Below are 22,824 nucleotides of genomic sequence, written 5' to 3'. Positions count from 1 at the left end.
CTTGGCAACATCGCTTTTTAGGGAGCTTGTAGATATTTCAGTCAGTGTAGGAGGTATTTTAGCACAAACCTTTTATGTCACATGTGTCAGATGAATCTGATTGGTTATCACAGAATATAGATTCAAGGGCACTTCCTGTCACATTGCTCTCTTCCAGGCTTCTGAGGAGTAAATCATCTCTTCCTTATTCATTTGCACATTATTTCATTGATGAAGTAAATTTCTTTCCCAAAAAAATGTTAGGCGCTTATTTATAGTTATTTCACCTTTCCTATCCAATATCCATTTTCTGCTTTAATCTGTCAGCAAATTTTCCAAATGATTTTACTAGTCTTTTGTTCCCGCTACTGTCAATTTTCATTTAAGTGTTTCTGAATTCATTTACTTGATTATTTCCACTTGCAAAGGCAAAAAAAAAAAAAAAGGAAATACAAAAAAATCAAAGTTTGCTTTCACTTATAGATTACCGAAGTTTTCATTTCCTGTGTGGTTAACTTTATTCAGCAAAACTAGGTTAAGTTATGACGTCAGCTCAAGTCGACAATTGTACAATAATAAAAACATCTTAGAAAGTTCATTTTCTAGGTTTATCTGGGTTTAGGTGCTCTGCCTTACCCAAAAGTGAAGACACTTACATACATGTTGCATGCATTTATTTATACAGCAATTAAAAGTTCCTGAATTCTAAAACTTAACTTGGTCTTAACTACAGCTTGTACAAATTACTCATTGCCATTTTCTGATGACAGATCGTTTATTGAATCTCAGAGCTACTTAGTGGGCTAAACATATTTCCAGCAAGAGATATCCTGCCATTTTGTTTTCTTGTAATTCACTCTGGAAGTGTGAAAACTGCAGTGGGAAAAAAAAGTAACATATTTATGGTTTGTGGTTTACAAATCACAAAAAGATAAAATACTTCACATATTCTAATCATTGATTCAAGACTAGGGAGGAGACACAAACCCAGCCTAAGATGGTCACATGCTAGTTTACTTCTAGTCTACTCCCAATGCCGGAAAAATGGATGGGCTGCATCAAGAAGGGCACCTGGTGTTACAACGTTACCAAATAAAAAATGTGGACAGATTAACATAATTGACATAAAATGTCTCTTTTTCAGAAATTTCTGTAGAAGATACTAAAAGAACAAGAACTTTTTATGTCACTTAGTTGTTTATCGATTAGCTAATTACTTCACACTCACTGGTGTAGTGTGAAGGGCCATGATAGAGCAGAAGTTCACATTTTGCATAGCTCTAGTGTGGGCCAGATAGATGTCTGTGCTGTGTCGATGCTGGGGCCCCAGGCAAGATAGCACACAGACACAGCGAATCACTGCTCCTCACGTTGGGTGCTTTGTTTTTTACTTTTTCTACGTGTATATGTGTGGGTGTGGGTGTTTTTTACTACTATACATCGAGTAGATTCTACTTAGAGGACCTTCTGAGTTTGGGATTACGCTGTGCAAGGAACATTACATCAGACTATCACCACTTCCACGGCATTCCGGAGGACATAATAAGAACTCCAGGGTCTCCATGGTTGGTTCTTCCCAAAGAAGAAACGTAAACAAAGGAGGCAGAAGTGTGGCTTTAGCCCGCTAGCACGGCTAAAGAAACAACCATTTAAGCTACTGCTTCCGAGTATCTTCCTCTCCAACGTCAGGTCCATAACCAACAAAATAGACGAACTGAGATTACAGACTGCAGTCAACAAGTGTGTACGGGACAGCAGCATTGTACTACTCACAGAGACTTGGCTGCAGCCATAATTCCGGACTCGGCTATTGAGCTAGCAGGCCGCATGGTCCATGGTCACAACTAGAATGGCTACCCTGCTGCTGCAGGGCCAGGGGCAGTCTGCTTGTCTCCACCCCGGGGAAAAGGGTAACATCTCCTGGGTCTAAGTGCAATTTCCTGCTCTGGGGGTGAGGTACCTGGACCTGGGGTATAGAGTATGTTTGGGGAGTGTGATTGTGTGTACAATGTCCATTTGTGTCTGTCTTTACGTTGGGTGAGTGCTGAGTATTTGTATATGTGTGCATGAGCGTGGGAATGCCCGTTTGTGTCTATGTGTGCCTGTTTGCCTGTATCTATATGTCACCTCTCTGGGAACATCTCAGGCCCTCCAAAGTATGGAGGCCTATCTCCCCTCACCATACTTCCTGCCGGTGGCTGATGCCCTCAGGGGTCGGTGCGTTGGTGGTTCTTGGTGTCCGGGGCTGGGCGCTCAGGTATGTACCGGCTCACTCTCGGTGGCTGCATGGCGGGGCCTGGCGCCCGTGGCTCGGTTGGGCCTCTTCCGGGGTGTGGGGGGCCGTCAGGCCTCCAGCCTCTGGCTCGGTTCACTCTGGCACAGCTGGATACCGGCAGAGTCCGGGGGCATGCCACTGCAGCCCCCTCTGACTTCTGCTCCGTGGTTGCTGGGTGACCACTCATCTGGGGCTCTCCTCAGCTCCTCCCAGGAGGGTGGCACGGATGGCCCTCCGATGGTCATCCTTGGGCTCTCGCACTCCGGGGCCTCTGGATGTCCGGGGCCTGGACCTCCTCCATGCCTGCTTCATGCCCTGGGCTACGGGGCTATGGCTCCCCACACCCTCTAACAGATCGTTACGTGGAGAAACCTTTTGAATACAAGCGCTCTGATCCACACAGATGTACACAGACACAAACTACACCTTTGTTGGCTGCTACCTCAAAGCACATTGTGCGCTGTCGGTCCTGCGTGCTGCACAACAACATTCAATATTTAGTATTTACTGTTAGTTACTGTTAGCTAGATTAATGCAATGGTGCTGTGTTTATTATGTTGCTCTCTTTTTTTGCTTGTTCTCTCTTTTTTTCGTTTTTTTCTCTCAACAGGTAATCTGGGAGATTTTTTTTCATTTTAAGTGCCCTTTCTCACTGTCCCCCTTCCCCTCTGTTTTTCTGTTCCTTCAGCTTTCTTTCTCCCTTTCCTATCCCCCAGCCATGTTTATCCCATCTGTAACAACTGAAAATAAAATAAAATAAATTATAACAACAAAGGTCAATCAAATGGACCAAAACAGCAAGGCCATGATGATCCACTTGGTATAGTAAATCCTTTGGGTATCTTTGTTAGCTTTCAGACATGGACTGGTAAATGGATCGGTTCTTATATGGCGCTTTTCTACTCTTCTGAGCACTCAAAGCAACGTGTGCATTCACCCACTTTCACACAAGCACATTTTCTTAATGCTTTCTAACTAACATTCACACGCACATACTCCGATGGATGCATCGGAGAGCAATTTGGGGTTTGTATCTTGCCCAAGGATATTTGGCATGCAGACTAGGAACCACCAACCTTCCGATTAGTAGATGACCTGCTCTACCTCCTGAGCGTATGGGTGTGGGTCTCCAGCTGCACCACGGCACACAAAAAGGTGCTTCAGAGGGTCGTTAATATGGCCCAAAAATCATTGGACATCCTCTTCCCTCCCTGAAGGATCTGTACAGCACTCGCTGTCTCAAGCGGGCACAGCATCCTACTGTACACACCCAGGACACCAGGTGTTGAAGCTGCTGCTGTCTGGCAGGAGATTCAGGCTGCTGAGGTCCCAGACAAACAGACTCAAGGACAGCTTTTACAACAGGGCAATAGCCCTAATCAGTGCTAACACCTGACCTGTTTGGCTACCTCCCTGGACTTTTTGGGGGTTAACAAGAATAACAATAATAATATTTATATTTATAGCAAGGTGCAATAATAATAATAATAATGTGCAATAATAACACTGTGCAATAAACATACACTTAGTCTTTTTTTTTATTACTTAAGTTACTGTGTTGTGTTGTGTTCTATTATGTTGTGTTGTACGTAGTCCCGACGTGGGACAGTTTTCCAATTTCATTGTACTATTGTAGTGTGTATGACTGTGCAATGAAAATAAAGTTATCTTATCTTTATGTTTGACACACAAGGCATACAGTCTTATAATGTTAATTTAGTAACTTCTGGTTCTATTCAGAGTAAAATAAAGCCAATTCAGTACCATTTGGCAACCTTATCAGCTGTCCATATTATAATGAATATCGTAAAGGAGTTTAATATAGACATTTTTGTACCACAACAGAATTTTATTAAAATGCTACAGATTCTAAAATCTACAAGTCACTAAGTCACCACAAATTTAAGGTGGACACCATAGATTTTAGATTTACCATTAAAAATCTGATAAAATATGAAATATAGGACAAAATCTATTTCTCACTTTGGTTATGCTGTTGGATCATGGGGGAAAAAATGTGTGGCGAGGGTGTGGTCACTGGCTCAGCTGCAGGAGATGGGTGGTGCAGTGAGCTCAAGGGGCAGTGCCAGGGAGGTTGGTGGGGCAGGTGTGTAGGGTTTTGTTAATGAGCTCGTTCTCTCTTCCTTGTTGATTTAGTGAGGCTGGAGTGTAGTGGATGAAAGTGTGTATGGGAGTGCAGAGGAAAAGCTGCATGCGTAGGTACCAAACTTAAAGAACTGTCATCAAGATGTGGGACAAAAATAAAGAAGCAATAAGCACGGACAGTGTGTGTATTTGTGGTCCTTTCACAAAATGTATTTTCAAAACCAATAAGATACTGCAGTTAAATTGACCTTTTAACCTTTGCAATAGGAAACCTCATCATTTTACTTAATATGTTCTGTAGGGCTACAGAGAGTCTTTAATCACAAGAAAACTAGTAAACATCTTTGCTTTCTTAACCACTCATAATCACTAATAACTTAACTTATAACCCATGCAATAAAAACTCTCCACAGAACACACTATACAGGACACAGGATGTTACAAATGGGCCTTACAGGCTCAAACATATTGCCTGCACTACACAGTCAATTTTTTTGATAGCTTAATGTATGTTAGGTGGTCTTGTATGCCTGTCCAGAGGTTCTGGCGGAGGATATATAAAGACCGAGCGACATTGTTTAGCTGCTGTATTCCAATTTCACGCAAGCTGTGCATCTTAGGTGACGTGAGTGAATTACATATGGAAGCAAATACATCACATACAGTGCTTATTGCCCTATGCATTGCTAAGAAAATTATGCTCATGAATTCTCATGTTTCACCTCCTGGTGGGACATGTTTGGGTTCAGTGGTGGTTCGGTGGTTCGGGCATCTAACAACTGGCTCCTTTCGATGTGAAGGAGCAGTGGCTCTACTCTGAGCCCCTCCCAGATGGCCGAACTTCTCACCCTATCTCTAAGGGAGAGGCCAGCAACCCTTTGGAGGAAGCCCATTTCTGCCGCTTATATCCACAATCTCGTTCTTTCGGTCACTACCCACAGTTCGTGACCATAGGTGAGGTTAGGGACGTAGATCGACCGGTAAATTTAGAGCTTCGCATTTACACTCAGCTCTCTCTTCAGCACAACAGACCGGTACAGCGTCCGCATGACGGCAGCCGCAGCACCAATCCGTCTGTCCATTTCCGGCTCCCTTCTCCTGTCACTCGTGAACAAGACCCAGAGATACTTAAACTCTTCTACTTGGGGCAAGAACTCGTCCCTGACCCAGAGTGGGCACTCCGCCCTAAGGACCATGGCCTCAGACGTGGAGGTGTTGATTCTCATTCTGGAGGCCATCACCCGATGAAGCCAACAGAACCACATCATCCGCAAAAAGCAGAGATGAGATTCTGAGACCACCCAAGTGAAAGCCTTCCGCCACTTGGCTACGCCTAGTAATTTTGTCTATAAAAATTACGAACAGAATTGGTGACAAAGGGCAGCCCTGGTGGATCCAATCACCCGCCAGGAACGAGTCTGACTTATAGCTGAAAACCTTTAGGACTGTCTCTGGCTTAAGGAATACAATTTGTTTTCATCCTGGCTTTTTTTTATTGTTTAACTTTTTTGTGTAAAATAGTTAGTTTAACAAGATTTAAGTCAGTAACTTAAATCTTGTGACTGAGATGTGTTCAAAATACAAAGCTTATGGCTAAAAACATACAGGTTAAAGACCAAACCCCCACAAACATTAACATTTTGTGTTATTTTATTGTAAGTAAAGTACCTTTCGGGGTCAGCACATCAGATCATCTGCCTCCATCTCACCCTGTCCCTAGTATCCTACTGTGTGTCACTGGATGACCTCTAATTTCCTACTTCTAAATGTGTCGAACCAGATGCTTATTTTGGATTACATTAGCTTGCTCTCCAGTAACAGTTTAGGAGTCATTTTTGATCTGTGTATGTCTTCCAACATCCACATTAAACACATATGTAGAAAATAGGTAGAAAATTAGAAACCTCCTATATCAAAGTGATGCTGAAAAGCCAGTTCATACATGTATTACTTCTAGGTTGGACTACTGCAATATTAATATAATATGCATATTAGTATTTGAACTATTGAATAAATGCTCTCTGGAAGGCCTTCAGTTGATCCAGAATGCTGCAGCAAAATTAGTGACTCACATACAACCTACAATAAATAATTTCCTTTGCCCTGGCCACTTCTAAACAACAACAAATGCACCACTTAGACATGCTTTTACCTTTGCTGATTCTTGATTCTTACAGTTTATTTATTGTAAAGTCCCAGTACCAATATTTTAACAATATTTTTTTTTACTGTTTATTAATAAAAACTGGTTAAAATGCAAAAAGTATCCAGATAATAAAGTTTATTTATATATATTTATAACAAAAAAGGGGAAAACAATATTCACATAAAAGATCTCATAACAGATGTTACTCCAGGACAGGAGCCTTGACAGCAGCATAGATGCTGTCTTCCTCTGTTGGTTTTTTATGTTTTTCCGCTGATTTACTCACTTTTTTAAAAGTTGCTGTAGAATATACCAACGTATCCTCATCTGTCTGAGGAAGCAGAACATGTTAGAGATTAAAACATGCATGTAACTAACAGCTTTTTTATATATTTAATTACCTGTGGAATTTCCTGATCACCACCTGAAATTCCATTTGTTTCCAGAGCAGCTGCAGTTGTAAAAAAAAAAAAAAAGAGAGAGAGAGAAGGAAATGAAACATTAAAATGAGCTAACTTTTGCCAAATATGGTTTGACAGATTGATGTACAGTGTGTGTAATTTTGCCTACCATTAGAGTACACATGTGAATTCGTCTTTAGTTTTTTGATGGAATAGAGTAGAAAGGCTATAACAATCACACTTATAGCCAGAGTAGCGATAAACAGGTAAAAAAATATGTTGTCCCTTTTTGATTTGCTCCTGTCGACTGCTGCCATGGAAAGAAAAGACGTAAATCATAGAAATTAAAAATGATTAATAGTATTAAAAAGTTTGGGGGGTTTCGTTTTGTTTTGGGTTGTTTTTGGTGGGCGGGGAGTTGATTAGGTATTACAGAATCTTGGCTGAAAAAACAAAATATAATCAAATGCACAGATTTTCTATTTCTGGCATTATATTAAAATGTGATAGAATTACCTGCAGTATCGCCTTTTTTATCCCCAGAAGATGACTCTACACATGTGGCCACCGCACAGTAATATCTCTGAGAATCAAAAGAGCTGAAATTTCTGAAGTAGCTGTAGAAACATGTCTTTGCTGAGAGTTCCTCTGGATTCTTTTCATATTTATCTTCACCATTAACACAACTATAATTTAAATCCAGGTGTGACTGATGTGATTTGGCACTTAAACAGAATATCCTCTTATCAGTGGGACAAGTTTTATTCTGAAAGTCACGGAGAATCAAACACTGCAGTGTCACTGTGTGATCCAGATGAACAGGATCAGATGGGAGAGCTGTAGTGAAAGCAGGTTCTGGTCCTGAGAAATGGAAACAAATAAAACAATGTAAAAAATTGCTTTTTTTTAAAGATACCTTGCATGACCAGCCATTTCATTTTGTACAAATTCACTCTTCTTCCACAAAAAACAAGTTTGTGTGTTTCCGTCTGACCAGATGCCAGTTTTCTGCACCACTTTTCCAATGTCCTTACACTTATCATGACACTGTGTTTATGTGCTAAAAGAGTCCTTGTAGTCTTTGTTACTAAAACCAAAACTGTACTCGCTACATTTCAACTTTTCCCCTTAAAATGGTATTAGGATTGTTTTCTCCAAAAAGATGTTTAACTTTGATCTCAAATTTTGACTTCAATCTCAAAGTGATCAATAATAATATTGGGTATTTTTCTCAATGTGGACTTAATATTCTGTTGTAGTGAACTCATACATAGACACACATATAAAGAAATAATCTATGAAACCTTACACACACAATGTGCAAGCATGGATTTAGGAATTTAAAAAAATCTTAAATTTTTTGTCTACTTACCTTCTATTTTCAGGAATGTTCCTTTTACAAATATTAAGTCTCGACTTAATGTTTTCACACAGAAGTAAACTCCTGTATCACTTTCCTGTACTTTTGAAATATATAAATCAAATATTCCATCCTCTGTTGCAGTTCTAATGCGCTGATCAACTCTCTGAGAGCTAAATGACCTTCCAAAGATTTTAGGAAAATTTCCAGAAACAAGCTTGATCCAAAATAAGGTTCCCATAGACCTGCGGGGGCATGTCAGCTTTATATTCGCTCCAACATGAGCAGTCTTTGTCTCAAAAGTCTGCTCTTCTGAGCAATCTGAAATAAACCAAACAAAAAGTCAGCCCAGTCAGTCATTAACAAGTAATGGAATCATCTACACTTCAAAAATATATCAGCAGCACAGGCCTTTACTTATACTTACACACAACACTGAGCATCAGCAAATAAAATATAATCCTCATTTCTGATGTTCTTTCTTGATACTGCTGGGATGCAAACTTAATTAAATGATTTGTCTAAATATAATCATATCGAGTGGGAGGAAACAATTTCAGAGCACTCTGATTGGCTTCTTGTTAAGTTGTTTCACTGCATTACAGGAGTGGAAACAATGTCAAATGTGTTTCCAGCATAAGCACATGAAACAACACCAATTGTAAGCCGCGTCATCTTATATTTGTGGGTTTCTCAACCTGAAACCTAGAGAAAGCAAGAAAGACAGATTGGTTTAGACTGTGCCAGCTGGAAGCATATGTGGAAGAAATGATATAGAACTTCACACACACCTACAAATGAGACAATATGATAAACATAAAGTACATTATGTATTAATGTTACTATGTCAACTACTGTTTATAGATTAAAAAGATCTCAGATTGAGATTCTAGGTGGATTTTACGCTTTATTATTCCATTCATATTTCCGTGATTTTAAGAAGCCCTCACGTTTTACAGTCTACGTGTCACTGTTCAGCCAGATTTTTCAGATTTTCCATGCAGTTTTAAAAAAGGGTCCTGTTTTGTTTGGCTGTGGAACTATGTTAAAATTGATACTGATGACTGAACTTAATCCACAGATCTGTTTGGTTAAGTTCAGTGATCTCTCGCTCCCTAGCCACCAGCTAGGGAGAGAGAGATCAACGTGTCCAACTTGTCCTATGTCAAAGTTAAACAACTAAATTAAAATAAAATAAAATATAATTTTTAGACTATGACCTTTGCCATGGCAAACAATCCATTATGAAAGCATGCTACATGACAGGCATGCTATGAAACTAATCATTAGGTTGTTGGTTCAGTGTTTTAACCCATCCATTTTCTTCCACTTATCCGGAAGTAAAAGTGCTTAGGTTGCGGGGGGAGCAACCTAAGTAGAGAGTCCCAGACCTCTCTATCCCTAGCCACCATCTAGCTTGTCTGGGGAACAGACAAGCTAGAGATCTCCAGCATGTCCAGTGCCCTGGGCCTCCTCCCGGTGGTACGTGTCCAGATACTTCACTCAGGAGGAGCCCAGGCTATCTGATTCCCAGGATTGTCAGATAGCCGAACCACCTCCTTACTTTGATGTGGAGGCATCGCGGGTCTACTCTTACTGTGCATCGCTGGAAGTGGATGAGATATGCATATGCCGAACTCTGATTGGTTAACAAGTCATCCAGATTAGGGAAGGGAGCCACAGTTGAGTTCATAAAATATATAAAACACAGGCAATGTAAACTGCCTCCATCTGGGAACAGAGCTCTCTGCAAGCAGATAAACCATGCCTGGACTTTCAGCAAACTCTGAACACACTCTCACTGCTTAACTCCCATTTGGATTTAAATGTACCAGAAACATGTTCTGTTTTTTTTTCTTGTGCTAGGTTTAAGCTTAAATTTCAAAACTTAAATTTTAACTACTGATTTTATCTACTGTTTTTTTTAATCAATTCTAATCATGCTTTTTATTTGTTTTTGTTTTTAATGTCCCTGTAAAGCACTTTGAATCACCTTGTTGTTGAATTGTGCTATATAAATAAACTTGCCTTTCCTTGCCTAGGTTACTTTAGTGAAACTCAGCGAAGTAAGTTTATAGTGCCAGCATTAAAAGGTTAAAGAAAAATAATTGTTAGAATATGCAAATCTCCCAAACAGGTCAGGTGCATTCATGGACTGCCTGTCAGGGCATCAAAGAACCAACATCAATGGACACCTTATCAGTATTTGGTGCCCTGGGTTAAAAAGATTTTTCTTACAGAATGGATTTACAACTCTTAACACTCTATCCAGTCTTTAAGTCTGACATACTTAGCCATGTCTGGTCAAACGATTACTGCGGCATCACTGAGAGTTGAAAAACTGTCTAAATTCTTTCATCTGTAATAAAATGATCAGCGTTGCTGCTCTACGAGTAAGTTTAACATCCAGGCATCCATGAAAACAGAATTTATGAAATTTAACAGAGTTAGAAGTTAGCAGGGAGTTAGCTTGCTAGTTTCCATCTAAATATAATATACTGTAATGGGAAAATTCTAGTTAACCCTCACATTTACAGTAGGTTTAGGTGGTTAGAATTTTACTGTATGATTTTTGTATAACCTTTTGTATACCCTGCTTAAAATGAAGTATGTGTCAACATGACCTTGTGAAAACTGCTTAGCTAGGCCTAACAATGTTTCACTATGTTATCTGCTAACTGTTTTGCTCAAAAGGATGAAGTGCACGGCCAGCGCCAGGTGCTGGCCTGGGAAAGGATAGTGGGAGTCTTCATTGTTCAGCAATGGCCCGGGTTGGATAAAAGACTGTTGTAAATGAAAAGATACACAGAGTTTGTGCGATGTTATAAAAAGGGCGCTGCGACGCCCCAGGGGCAGAATGCTCATTACTATGAACCTGTTATGTTTTGATGTGTATGTGTGTTCTCCTGAGCGCAGTAGTTTGATCACAGCTCTTTCAGTGTTGCAGACTTTATTTACAAAATTCCATGACAATACCATGATCTGTGTGAGGGATTTCTGAAACAAATTAAGACATACAGCTCTGCTATCACTTCCAACATAACTGAAGACAGAAAACTAAACAACAGTGACATTTGTAGGGTTACTAAAGTTTGGCTAGCTAGTATATAATGATGCGCTACCTGATCGCTAGTGACACAGCTATGTTAGCATAATATAAACAGTGAAGCTGGAGGACGAACGCTAACTTTTGTGAGGTTAAGGTGTGGTTAGGGACAAATGCAATTGCATGGCAGGATGCTGTAAATGCACCAAACTTCAGTCAGGAGAACAACTAAGATAATCCATCCATAATACAAGGTTAGTCATTAATATACTGCTGCATGGGCTGGGGTGTAGTTACATTGTAAGGTTTTAAAAACTGAGCTTTAAAATGAACAGTGATGATAAAAACCGAGAGAGGCCGACAGTGATCACCTACTGTTTTTAGGGGCTTCAGATTAAATAGAACAACATACAAAGCATTAAAACATGTTAAAAGCACAACAGCCTTATTAAACACAGGAAGCAGGATTCATCACGTCATCACTTAAAGACCAGATAACCTGTAAGACTGCTCCAGATTCTTGAGAATCCCCAAAGAAGGAGGAAATCTGATGGAAAAAAATGTGTTGATTACATGTTCATTTTAGTTTATGTACCACAAATAGGATTTTCATACATATATGACCCATCAAGAACTGTAGATGTATGATTCCCCCAGTCAATAATCAAATAGTATATAAAAAGAAAACAACAACCTGGGTTATGTTTGTACAAAACAGAGGATTTAAGTAAAATTCTCATTTATCAAGTCAGTGTAGCATTGTACAAAGTTTGGTTTTGTTATCTAACTCAATTTTCCCTTCAGCATAGCTGTACAGGGTTTTGCTTTCTTTTTTCTAACTCATGGGTTTAAATTTTATGAGCACTTCAAATGATGTAGTTTCTCAAGTTTTGATATACGGCTAAGAAAGTTCTTAGATTTAACGCAGAGAAGGCTGCTAGCTGGCTGCTAGGCTTTAGCTTGAACTAATGTTAGATACTCACCAGTTCACTTTTTTGTCCCACTGCATCTGCAAATTTACTGGGACACCAGTTATGTTAAACAGAAATAATAAGATAGAAGACACTCAAACTCTCTTTCATCACTATCAAGCAATCATACTTATTATATTATTTTTAGGACAAAGAAAGCAGCAAAAAGTCTGACACTATAAATGATTCACTTGCATCAAATAATTCCCAAAATTATGTGTGTAGGTTTGAAGCAAAACTACTCTGTACCTACAGGCAGTAAAAAATATAATAAACTGTAGACTGTAGAAAACTGTAGAAAATCTTTAAGTGTGGAGTATTTTGTGTTAGCACTGATGTATTTTTGACCACAAGCCATAATGGTCTGACAGTGTAGTTGTTTATAAAAGGTTGTGCAAAATCACATCATCATTGGTTCAGTTTCAGTCAAAGCTAGAAATCTGAATGTTGTATCTCACAGTCCCGCTCACAGCCTACATTTTTAGTCTGCCTCACCACTATTTACTGCCAAAGAGAGAGAGAGAGAGAGATGAATACAAGCTGGAGTTTTGCTATGCAGTAAACTGGTGATCCACTGACACTTTGCTGTGCCCAGCTTCTAATTATTTTAGGATAATTGTAATGAACAACACTGAATATCTTTGTTTAACCCACCCCCCAAAAAAGATTTTTCTTTACATAATCTTTTGCAGCAAAATGCAGAAACAAATTCACAGCAGTCGTCACTGACAAACAAATGATGCATGGAAACTTTGCAGCATGCATTTCTGTGGTTGGGCTTTCAAAAAAGGTGTGAGTACAAAGGGGCTTTTCTTCCTGTTTCGCTCTCGACCATCTCAGGAAGCTGGCCTTGAAGCACTGTTTTATCAGTTTTTAAAAAAGCATGTAGAATGACGTTATATAACCGTTACAAGTATTATCCATACCAAAACAGCACAGAAAAGTAGTTAAAGGATAAACAAAAAGTGCACATGATCACCTTCTCAGTTACACTGACCACTTTTATCACACTTATTTGTGGTTGTTCATAGCTGTTGATGGAAGATAGGAAGTGTCAATCACTCCCCCTACCCCAACTGGGCCTCTTTGTCAATATCTTAAAATGTTTGCTTCATTGCTGACTGTAGGTATGAAGCTTTGGTATAGTGTGTTGTCACACACCTCACTTAGCACAGAGGTGGGCAAGTGGCTTGTCCAAACTATTGATGAACAAATCAATAAGTATACATTTAAAAAATCCGTTGTTTAGCTAAAACGAATCTCCTGAAGCCTTCCTGTAGCTCTTCTCTCACTTCATATCCTGTTTAAGCTCACAGTGAGGCCTGTTCTGAAGAAACGCCTTCAGTGGTCGGTCAAAGGGCGGAGAAATGGCTTACCGCAGCATTTGTCTGTAACAGTAGCTGTTGCATGTGCAACTGCTTATTATTCTCATGAAAGAAATGTAGAGGGCTTTCAGAGAGTGCGATGAAACCTAAAAGAAACAAGTATTTTAAAACATTTTTAACAAAGAGATTAATTATTTTAATGACACAAAATGTCATGTGTCTATTTACAGCTGTGGAAGTCTGTGGTGGATATATCTGCAATGCTTCAGTCAAACCAAACTCTTAAATCAAATAAATTATTATCCATCATGGATCATTTTAAGCACCCTCTGAACCACTTAATGGACAGGCATTACTTTCTCTAATAGACTGATTCAGTTCTGCACACCAAGGACAGAAACAGCGAAAGTTACTTAAACCAAAAGAAGCACAAGTACCAGCGTACAGAGTCAACGAAGTCATTGCGGTCGCATTTTAATCCTCTGCACTCGCTTCAGAACACCATTCTTACGCAAAGAACAAATTAACCTGGAGGTCATAAGAAATTTTTGACTAAAGTGGGGATGCATGTTTGAATAAATCTATAAAAGCAAAGTAAACAAAAGAGCTGAGACTTGGATAAAAGACAGTACAGATTCAGTCAGACTAGGCTGTGTCCAGCCTGCGTTCCCATTTTTTCTGCAAACAGGAAAGGTAACACGTGCAAAATATAATTTAAAAAGTAACAATTTTTAAATCTCCCACATGTCCGTTTTCTAATCTGTTTTTTTTTCTTTCATTGTTGCTTTTTGTTTTTTGTACACACACTACTTGCACCTGAAACCCACAGAGATAACTATAGACAAACTTGTTGCATGACAACTTAGTCATTGCTGTGGTTGAGCTTTCAAACAGAGAAGTGAATACAAAGGGGTTTTCTCTCCGTGTCTCTGTTTTAATCTCAAGCAGTTGGTCTTGCACCAGTGTCTTATTTATTTTAGGAAACTGAAATAACACTATATTATTACCATGAATCATATTTAAATTAGAACAGCCTAGAGGAGCTGTTGAAGGGTATCTGAGAAAAGGACACACTCAGACTGTTCAGTCATGCTGGGACTAGTTTTACTTTACTGTGGTTTGGTTTTTTTTTTCCTATGTAGTTGCAAAGAAATGAGAGGAGGTGCTGATAATTCACCTTACTCTTTTTTCTTTCTTGTTTTAATAATAGCAGCATTTTACAGCGTTGTGCAGGAAGTTTGACATCATCAAAGAAATATATTCCAGTGTGCATCATTTAGTACAGTTGTGGACTTTCACCATGTCAAGATTAAAATGATCTACATTGTACAACATTACTACAGCATGAACAAAAACAGAACTATACACTACAAAATTGCAAAACTATGGTGTTTATTTGTTGTTTTAACCTTAAGAGAGCAGCATTTGTCCCTGTATAAAGGTTTAAAAAAGCCCACTCAAGTGTCTTGTAGCTCTTCACTTGCTTTATATTTGATGAAAGCTCATAGTGTGGTCTGTTCTGAGTCAACAGCTTCTGTGGTCAGCCATAGCATGGAAAAATGGTACCTAACCTTGGTCTGAAAGTAAAGATGTTATGTCCTGCTTTGCTCATTGCTCTTGACATGCAGAACAGCATTCACTGAAACCACAAGTGAAAAGCTGAAAAGAACATATTCAGACTTCTAAAACACACATTTAGTCCTTAACATTAATAATAGTTAGTAGCTGAGACGTCTGTCTTGCTCTGGAGTTATGTGCTGCTCCTGCTAAAATAACCTTTTGGTTCGGAATCTTTTTGAGTGTAAGCCTTTATTACCTTGCGTTTGTCATTGGCACATAAAAAGATAAAAAGAACATTTTTTTAAACACAAACCTTTGCAGTTCATCCTGTGTTTTCTCTATATTTATACCAGTTGCTAAAATGACAAAGCTCTGCCTCAGTGACTCAATACTTCCTTCCTAAGAACCTTACACACAAGGCATCACTCCTGCCCTCACAAAGAATCTGGCTCAGAGTTCATGTTCACTTTGCTGTCCAAGTGCAAAGGTCAAGTGTTCGAATCCTTTCATTACCCAGACTATTTTTTCTCATTTATTATATTAATTAGGTTTACACTTGATTATACTTTGACTTGAATTAACCTGATTAACGATTAGCAGAGTCACATATAAATAAACTCTGATGTAACACTCTTTATCACTTTTTTATTATTGGTTTACTACTTTTTTTAGTCCTTTTATCCCTCTTTTGAATGGAGATGAGTCAGCCAGGGGATCTTAATCTCTCTGACATGATAGAAGACATGTATCAAGCTTAACAGTGAAGTGTAAAATGTCTTCATTTCTAGATGACTTTTAGTAAGATCGCACTGCCTAGAACATAGCTCTCTCTCTTGGTTTTTTTTTTTTTTTTTTTTAGGGAAAATAAATGCCACTCACAAAGCCAGCAATTTGGTAAATTTGGCTATTGGGTATTAGAATATTTCCCGAAAGAAAAGTGAAGCAAATGTTTCTGACTCCTGCATTATTCCCAGTTAAATAAAATCTGAAATGCCTGTCATTTCAGACTGTGAACTACGTAGGAGTGGATTACATTCGGACTGCCTGTAGCTCGGGAGGTAGAGCAGGTCATCTGCTAATCCGAAGGTCGGTGGTTTGAGTTAAATATCCTTGGGCAAGATACTAACCCCACATTGCATCCGATGCATATGTCATGTGTGTGCATGTTAGATAGAAAGAACTTGTTTAGAAAAATCACAGAAAAATTATTTGGGTGAATGAGGGAAGTTGTATAACGAGCTTTGAGTACTTAGAGTAGAAAAGTGCTATGTAAGAACCAATGCATTTGCCATTGCTTCACAAGGACAGAAAGTCACCACCAGACCGTGTGCATGCTGTTAGATTGGACATTTACAACTCTCAGTATAGGCCACCTAAACTGCTTTCATTCATGTTGGTGCAATGAAACAAAGAGTAACTGAACTAAATGCATTTACTTTGATTCATTGCACCAACATACGTGTCATTACTTAGATGTGTTTACCACATGTCCCCTTACATACATACTATGTCACTTATATGGAACAAAAAAAAGAAAAGATATTTCATTACAACAAGACTGCAAACATTTGGTCAAAATTCCTATACAATGATGCAGAAAACTTCCTTTTAACTGCTCACTGTTGCACATTTCATTGTCTTTTGTACAGATGAAAATAGCTGTTCGCTTTATATAAAGTTAAAACCTGTAGACTTGTATGACATGTGATTCCCCTGGCTGAAACCATCCATACTGTTCAATAAATCTGAAGCTTCATTAATAGCGGGACATAAGACAGGAAGTAAGAAAATAGGACAGAGAAAAGCAACAATCAGACCACAAAGGATCACACCACGATAGGAATGTTAATCCTTTCAGTTCTTAGGTGTATATCAACACATAATAAAACAATTTAAAAAACCCATTCCCAGCAGGTTTCATAATGAGCTAAATACAACTTCAGTTGAACGACAAAACATATTACATTGTATCATTTTTATGTTACAAAAATTAAGCTAAAATGCAGAATAAAAAACTTTGAATCCTTCCATAGGAATTAGGAGGAAAAGTAGAAGCAGGTACTGAAATTGATCTTTAGCAAGTTTGCTACCTCTAAAAAAGCAAAGACCATTGAATTTAAAGAGGTATACTTTGTCACTATAGCTGTATGCAGAAGTCAACATTTTCATTATCAGGATGCATTTGCTATAAAACACATTTAAACTCTAATATATATAGAAAAACAGCAAAAACCCTACTATGTCTAAGCAAACATCAATTAGGTAATTTCATATCAAAGGATGGTAAATATTCCTAACCGAAGACAAAAGCCTCGGCAGCTGTGTAGATCTGCTCCTTCTTCATAGGTTTTGCATACTTTTTTGTGCATCCATCAGCTTTCATTGTGGTAAAAACAACAACAGAAAACATCCATGTGTCCTTATGCTGGGAAAACAGAGTAAATATAATGTATTAGAAATCTCAAAATATTAGAAAAACAAAAAGCTCAAAAAAGTTCTTTACCTCTTGTTTCTTCTTATCAGTAAAATATTTCCTCTGGATATCAGCTTGAATATAGAAGATACAGGTAACAATTAATATAAATGTAAAATTTATGTGGTTCTTTTTCATAGAGAACTATACAATTTGAATTACCTCTGCAATGATCACTGTTTTTCTTGATGATGAGGGCAACTATAACAATCAGACTTATAGCCAAGACAGTGCACAGTAGAAAAATTATGCTGCTGGCCGTCTGTGACCACACTCTTGTTTCTGAAACAATATTAAAAGTAAAAAATCAAGTTATGTTTGACAAAAACTAAGTTGTGTTTAATATCACCTTCAGATTATATTACTGTTAATGTGAAACCAAAGTGAGTTAATATTTAATCTTCAAACTATAGACTGATGTTCTGGACTGGACTGGTGAATATTATCTTTCATTAATGTAATCACAGGTACCTCGACTGTCCAGTTTTGTTCCATTTCCATATAATATTTCTCCACATGTGGCCACGGCACAGTAGTAAGTCCCAGAATCAGAGGAGCTGATGTTCTTAGACAAGCGATAAACACAAGTCTGCTCATTTTCAGATCTTTTCTCACATTCATGATGTCTGTTTCCATAGGTGTATATGATGCCAGGATGAGATGTATTTGCTTCCCTGAACCAGAACACACTGTGACCTCCTGGACATGTCTTTCTGTTAGAGCTGGAGAGGACTGAACACTGAAGAGTCACAGAGTCTCCTGGATGGACTTTCTCCTCAACAAAAGTGTAGTTTGATGTTCTCTGTGTGTTTCCTGTTTAATATAAATGTGTTAACAAAGCACATTGTGAAGGATTCATGTACTTCATCTATAAAATGTGTCTTTAAAATGAATTAGATGCAAATTAAATGTAAATTAAAATAAATTTGTATTAGTATATTAACTGTTTTCTGATCATGCTTTTGACAATTAACAAGCTGTTGTTATAATTTATACTGTACAATTTTAAAGACTGAAGCATGTGGCAAAACTCCATGAAGGTAGAGAACATCATTACCTTTTACCAACAAATACGTCCCGGTCCATTCAGTATTCTTACGCCATTCTGTGGATCCACAGTGATACATTCCCTCATCCTCTTGATTTGTCTTCAAAATGGTCAGGTTGGTAAAGTGTTTATTTTGATTTACCTTCAGTCTGGAGTTATTAAACTCAGGTGCAAACTTAGGTGTTGCAGATTCCCTCATTGTCCAAATTACTTTCAGAGTGTCCCCGGCACTCTGCTTGTACCAGTGGACTTCTTTACGAATGGTCTGAATCGCTGGCAGATTACATGGGATGGTGACAGTTTCCCCAAGTTGAACTGTAGTTACTGGAACAAGTGTATCTAATTTAATAGAAAACACACAGAAATCTAAAACATTAATTCACAATGATACAGGAAAACCACCAAGCAAACAGCATAGATTCAAAACCAGATCAGAAAAAGCACTTACATCCTTGATGGAGAAGAAGGAGCGTAACCCACAACACGATCATCTTAACTTGTCGTTTGTTATGGACTTGTAAGTATTTCACTGTTTGTAGGAGGTACTTGGACCTTTTATGTCAAACTGTTACATGGATCTGATTGGCTGATTGGTTATCACAGAATATATAGATCAGAATCACAGAATGAAGTGAACTTCCTGTCACTTTGTTTCATCCAGGTCTTTGAGGAGTAAAGCGTCTGTTGCTTAGCCATTTCGCCACTCATTTTAAGTATAATACAAGGCATTTTTAAAGTTTTTCAGCAAGTTCTCCAATGATTAATTTGTCATTTGTTTCTACGTTCTGGCAATAATCCATTTCAGAATTTCTAAATAGACTTCTTGAGCTTCTTTCTACTTTAAAACAATAAAAAATATAATGTTATAATCTAGGTATGTAAGTGGATTCAAGTCCTATCTGGGAACATCTTAAAGCTTTGCTTTGACTCAGCACATGTTTTTATTTTCGCTTTCTGCCTGGTTAGGTTTAGGCAATAAAACTAGGTTAGGTTCTGCATTTGAACAGACCATTTTACACCACTAAAATGCTTTAGAAAGCCGTTTCTTATGTTAGCTAAGTTATTGTGCACTACACTATCAAAAAGCAAATGCATTTATTTTTATAGCAGTTATAGGTCCCTTTATCTGGCAGCATGGTGATCTGGTAGTCAGCGCTTTTACCTCACAGCAAGAAGGTTCTAGGTTTGAATTGAGACCCAGGCGGAGTTTGCATGTCCTCTCCGATTACACCTTACTTTCATTGGCTTAGTGGAAGAAAACAGATGGACATATCTTCCCATGCAAACTTTAAAATTTTGTTCCATTTACAACAAAAAATAAAGCAAAGTGATATGGCCCACAAATAACTATATTTACCAAATGTTGGGGAAACCTTTTTTAGGCGATTTAAAAAAATAGCTGATGGATCTGATCTTTTGTAGGTCAAGCTCTAATAATGTTATGCTTGCTCCATGCAAGGCTGTATAGCTCCAAGGTTTACGTTATAAGTAGCAACTGCTAAGATTATGATTGCCAAAACTGATTAAAGAAGCATCTCCAAAGGAAGTGACAATGTAGAGCAGCGACCATAAAAAATCTATAAAATTTGCATTTCAACATTTCAGGTGGCTACAGCTTAAATATTTGTTGGTTACATGAAAGTAGTGGGTCTAATGTTAATATTTTCTCGAATTCAAGTAGGCGATTACAATGAGATTGAAGAATGCCATTGATTGATATGTGAGAGGGTGGTAAATACATTAGAGGGTTACCTAGCTAATTGTAACTTGGATTGTCCCCTAGAATGTTTTCACACCTATGAAAAACACCTATGAAAAAGGTGGGATTTCACACTCTCTTATTATCTTATATATATATTGGTCAACAAACTCAGTGTTGTTTCCATTTCTGTTTGTCTTGTATATACTTCAAAACAATTCTAGGTCATTTTCCCTATAGACGATGCTGCAGTGATGTATAATTGACAGCCAGGTGGAGGAATGCCGAACATTAGAGGAATATTTTGTGGTGTGCCTTGAGAGAAATCATCTAATTCTACATAGGGATAAAATCAAAGGATTAATGTTCAACTTCAACGAGAAGAGTACTATTATAAAGCCCTTGTCTTACTGGAACAGGATGCTGATGTCGAGGAGGAATCCTAACCTGAATGTCCACTTCAACAACAAACTGAACTGGAAGACCAATGGAGAGGGTACATTTAAAAAAAAAAAAAAAAGGCAATGAGTGGACTGCATTTTATGTAATTGTAGGATTTACTGTATCAAAAACCTAAAACTGCTCTGCCTGAAATACTTTGCGACATTTTTCATTTCTGTTGTTTTCTACTTTTTATTGCACTTGATCAAAATATTAAAAGACTCGAAATCTTGTCATTTGATCTTTTTCCTTACAAAGGACAGTTACAAACTCTACATTATCAGTGACAACCCACCCAGTCTGCTTGTCAGTTACTTAAGCGGTAAGATACAGTTGCACCAGTAATGGTTGTGGTCACACTCTATCCTCTACGCTTACTTCAGAGCGCCACTCTCACTGTGTCACAAAAGACACACTGATCTGGAGGTGTCACATAAACACACTGACCTGAACGCTTCTTACTCAACAGAGATATTTGTATCAAAGTGACTGAAAACCCAAAAAGCAAATAAAATGCTGCATCTCAAATTCAAGACTTAAATATTTGTACAGACAGTAGAAAGATTTAGGTAATAAAACACAATATTTAAGAAGCTAGCCTATCTACAACTGCTTCTGGACCTTTGACAAATATGTCAGAGGTTCAATAAGTTTGAGTTCAATGAAGTAATTTCTTGCAATTTCCTGACCCAGTGCTGTGTCCAGCCTATACAAATAGCAAAAAGTAACACCTGAACATATAGTTTAATATAGAATATTATGGTTGTGATTACACAACAAGGAGCTTTTCTTCCCATCTCTTTTTTGTTTCAGCAAGTTGGTCAGACCATGCTTTATTTAAAAAATGAAAGTGGAATGGCTTGTAATATTAGTAAGTATTATATGTGAGAAAAGGACACATGGAGACCTCCTTAGTCATGCTGCAGTTACAGATTTATGTTGATGAATAATAATAAAAAAAACAAACTATTTTGCTGAAGTGTCTTATAGCTCTTCTCTCACATCGTATCTAGAGAAAGCTCACAGTGATATCTGTTCTGAGTTAACAGTTTCAGTGGTTGTTCAAGAGGCAGAAAAATGGGCCACCACAACATTTGTCTGTCAGTGTATCTGCTGAATGTGGCTTTGCTTGCTGTTTTCTTTTGACATTCAAAAGGACATTCACTGCAAAGCCATCTTCTGTCTTTTGTATTTGTTTTGTTATTATCTTATACCTTCATAATAGGAAATAGTAGAAAGACACTTGTAGTTCAGATTCTAGTGTTTTTATTGTGCTGCTAAGGACAATAAGACAATGTTGAGATGATCTTGAAAATTTGTAAGTGTACATTTTCCTACATATAGATAATATTTCAAGTTGTACTTTAAGGTGTGGTTATGAGTAACAGGTCTATCCTATGGATGTGCATTTTCCCTTAATGAGTGGTCCTAAAAGTTAGCAAGGGATTTACTTATAATTAAATGTTTAGAATGAATGAATTAACTTACATTATATAAACGTATAACTTACAGCATTGAAGTAAATGGAAGGGAATAATATTAAACAAAGCAAATTAATATCAGTATCTCTCTCTCCCTCGCTTTCTCTCTCTCTATATAAGAGAATATCATGCATACATATACTGTATTATGTAGATGTTTCATTTCATTTGATTACTGATATTGAAACCATTTTTCTTTTTAATGAGGTTGGTACAGCTGCGGGTCACATTAAGAGAATTGATTGGACAATACAAAGTCAGTAATCAAAATGGAAAAAAAAATGGGCTGTTGTCAGTGTGTGTAGGCTCGGTGTTCAGCGGGCCTTCAAATGACCCGTCGGCCCAAAAGTGCATCAGCTCACCAGGCAAATGCTCAGTAAGCCAGATTACCAGTTCAGCCCTGGATGTGTGAACACTGCCAAGTTCTGAAAGAAAGCCGACACTCAACTCCATATGACAGAAAATGAATTAGGTTCTTCAAAAACAACCCAGGATTCTCCAACAAAAAAAATG

General features: G+C 38.0%; 1 protein-coding gene across 1 annotated transcript; it reads right to left on the bottom strand.

Moving 5' to 3' along the window:
* Window positions 1-18,084: 18,084 nt before the first annotated feature.
* Window positions 18,085-19,181, bottom strand: LOC134633749 (signal-regulatory protein beta-2-like). The gene is made up of 3 exons (XM_063482767.1): window positions 19,139-19,181; window positions 18,700-19,029; window positions 18,085-18,455 (listed from the first exon to the last, which is right to left on the bottom strand). Exons 1-3 carry the CDS (start codon window positions 19,179-19,181, stop codon window positions 18,085-18,087), a joined length of 744 nt encoding a protein of 247 aa, XP_063338837.1.
* Between the last annotated feature and the right edge of the window lie 3,643 nt (window positions 19,182-22,824).

The sequence above is a fragment of the Pelmatolapia mariae genome, linkage group LG2 (genome assembly GCF_036321145.2).
Source record: "Pelmatolapia mariae isolate MD_Pm_ZW linkage group LG2, Pm_UMD_F_2, whole genome shotgun sequence".
NCBI lineage: Eukaryota > Metazoa > Chordata > Actinopteri > Cichliformes > Cichlidae > Pelmatolapia > Pelmatolapia mariae.
Note: the sequence above shows the minus strand (reverse complement) of the source record. Positions and strands in the feature narration are given on the sequence as shown.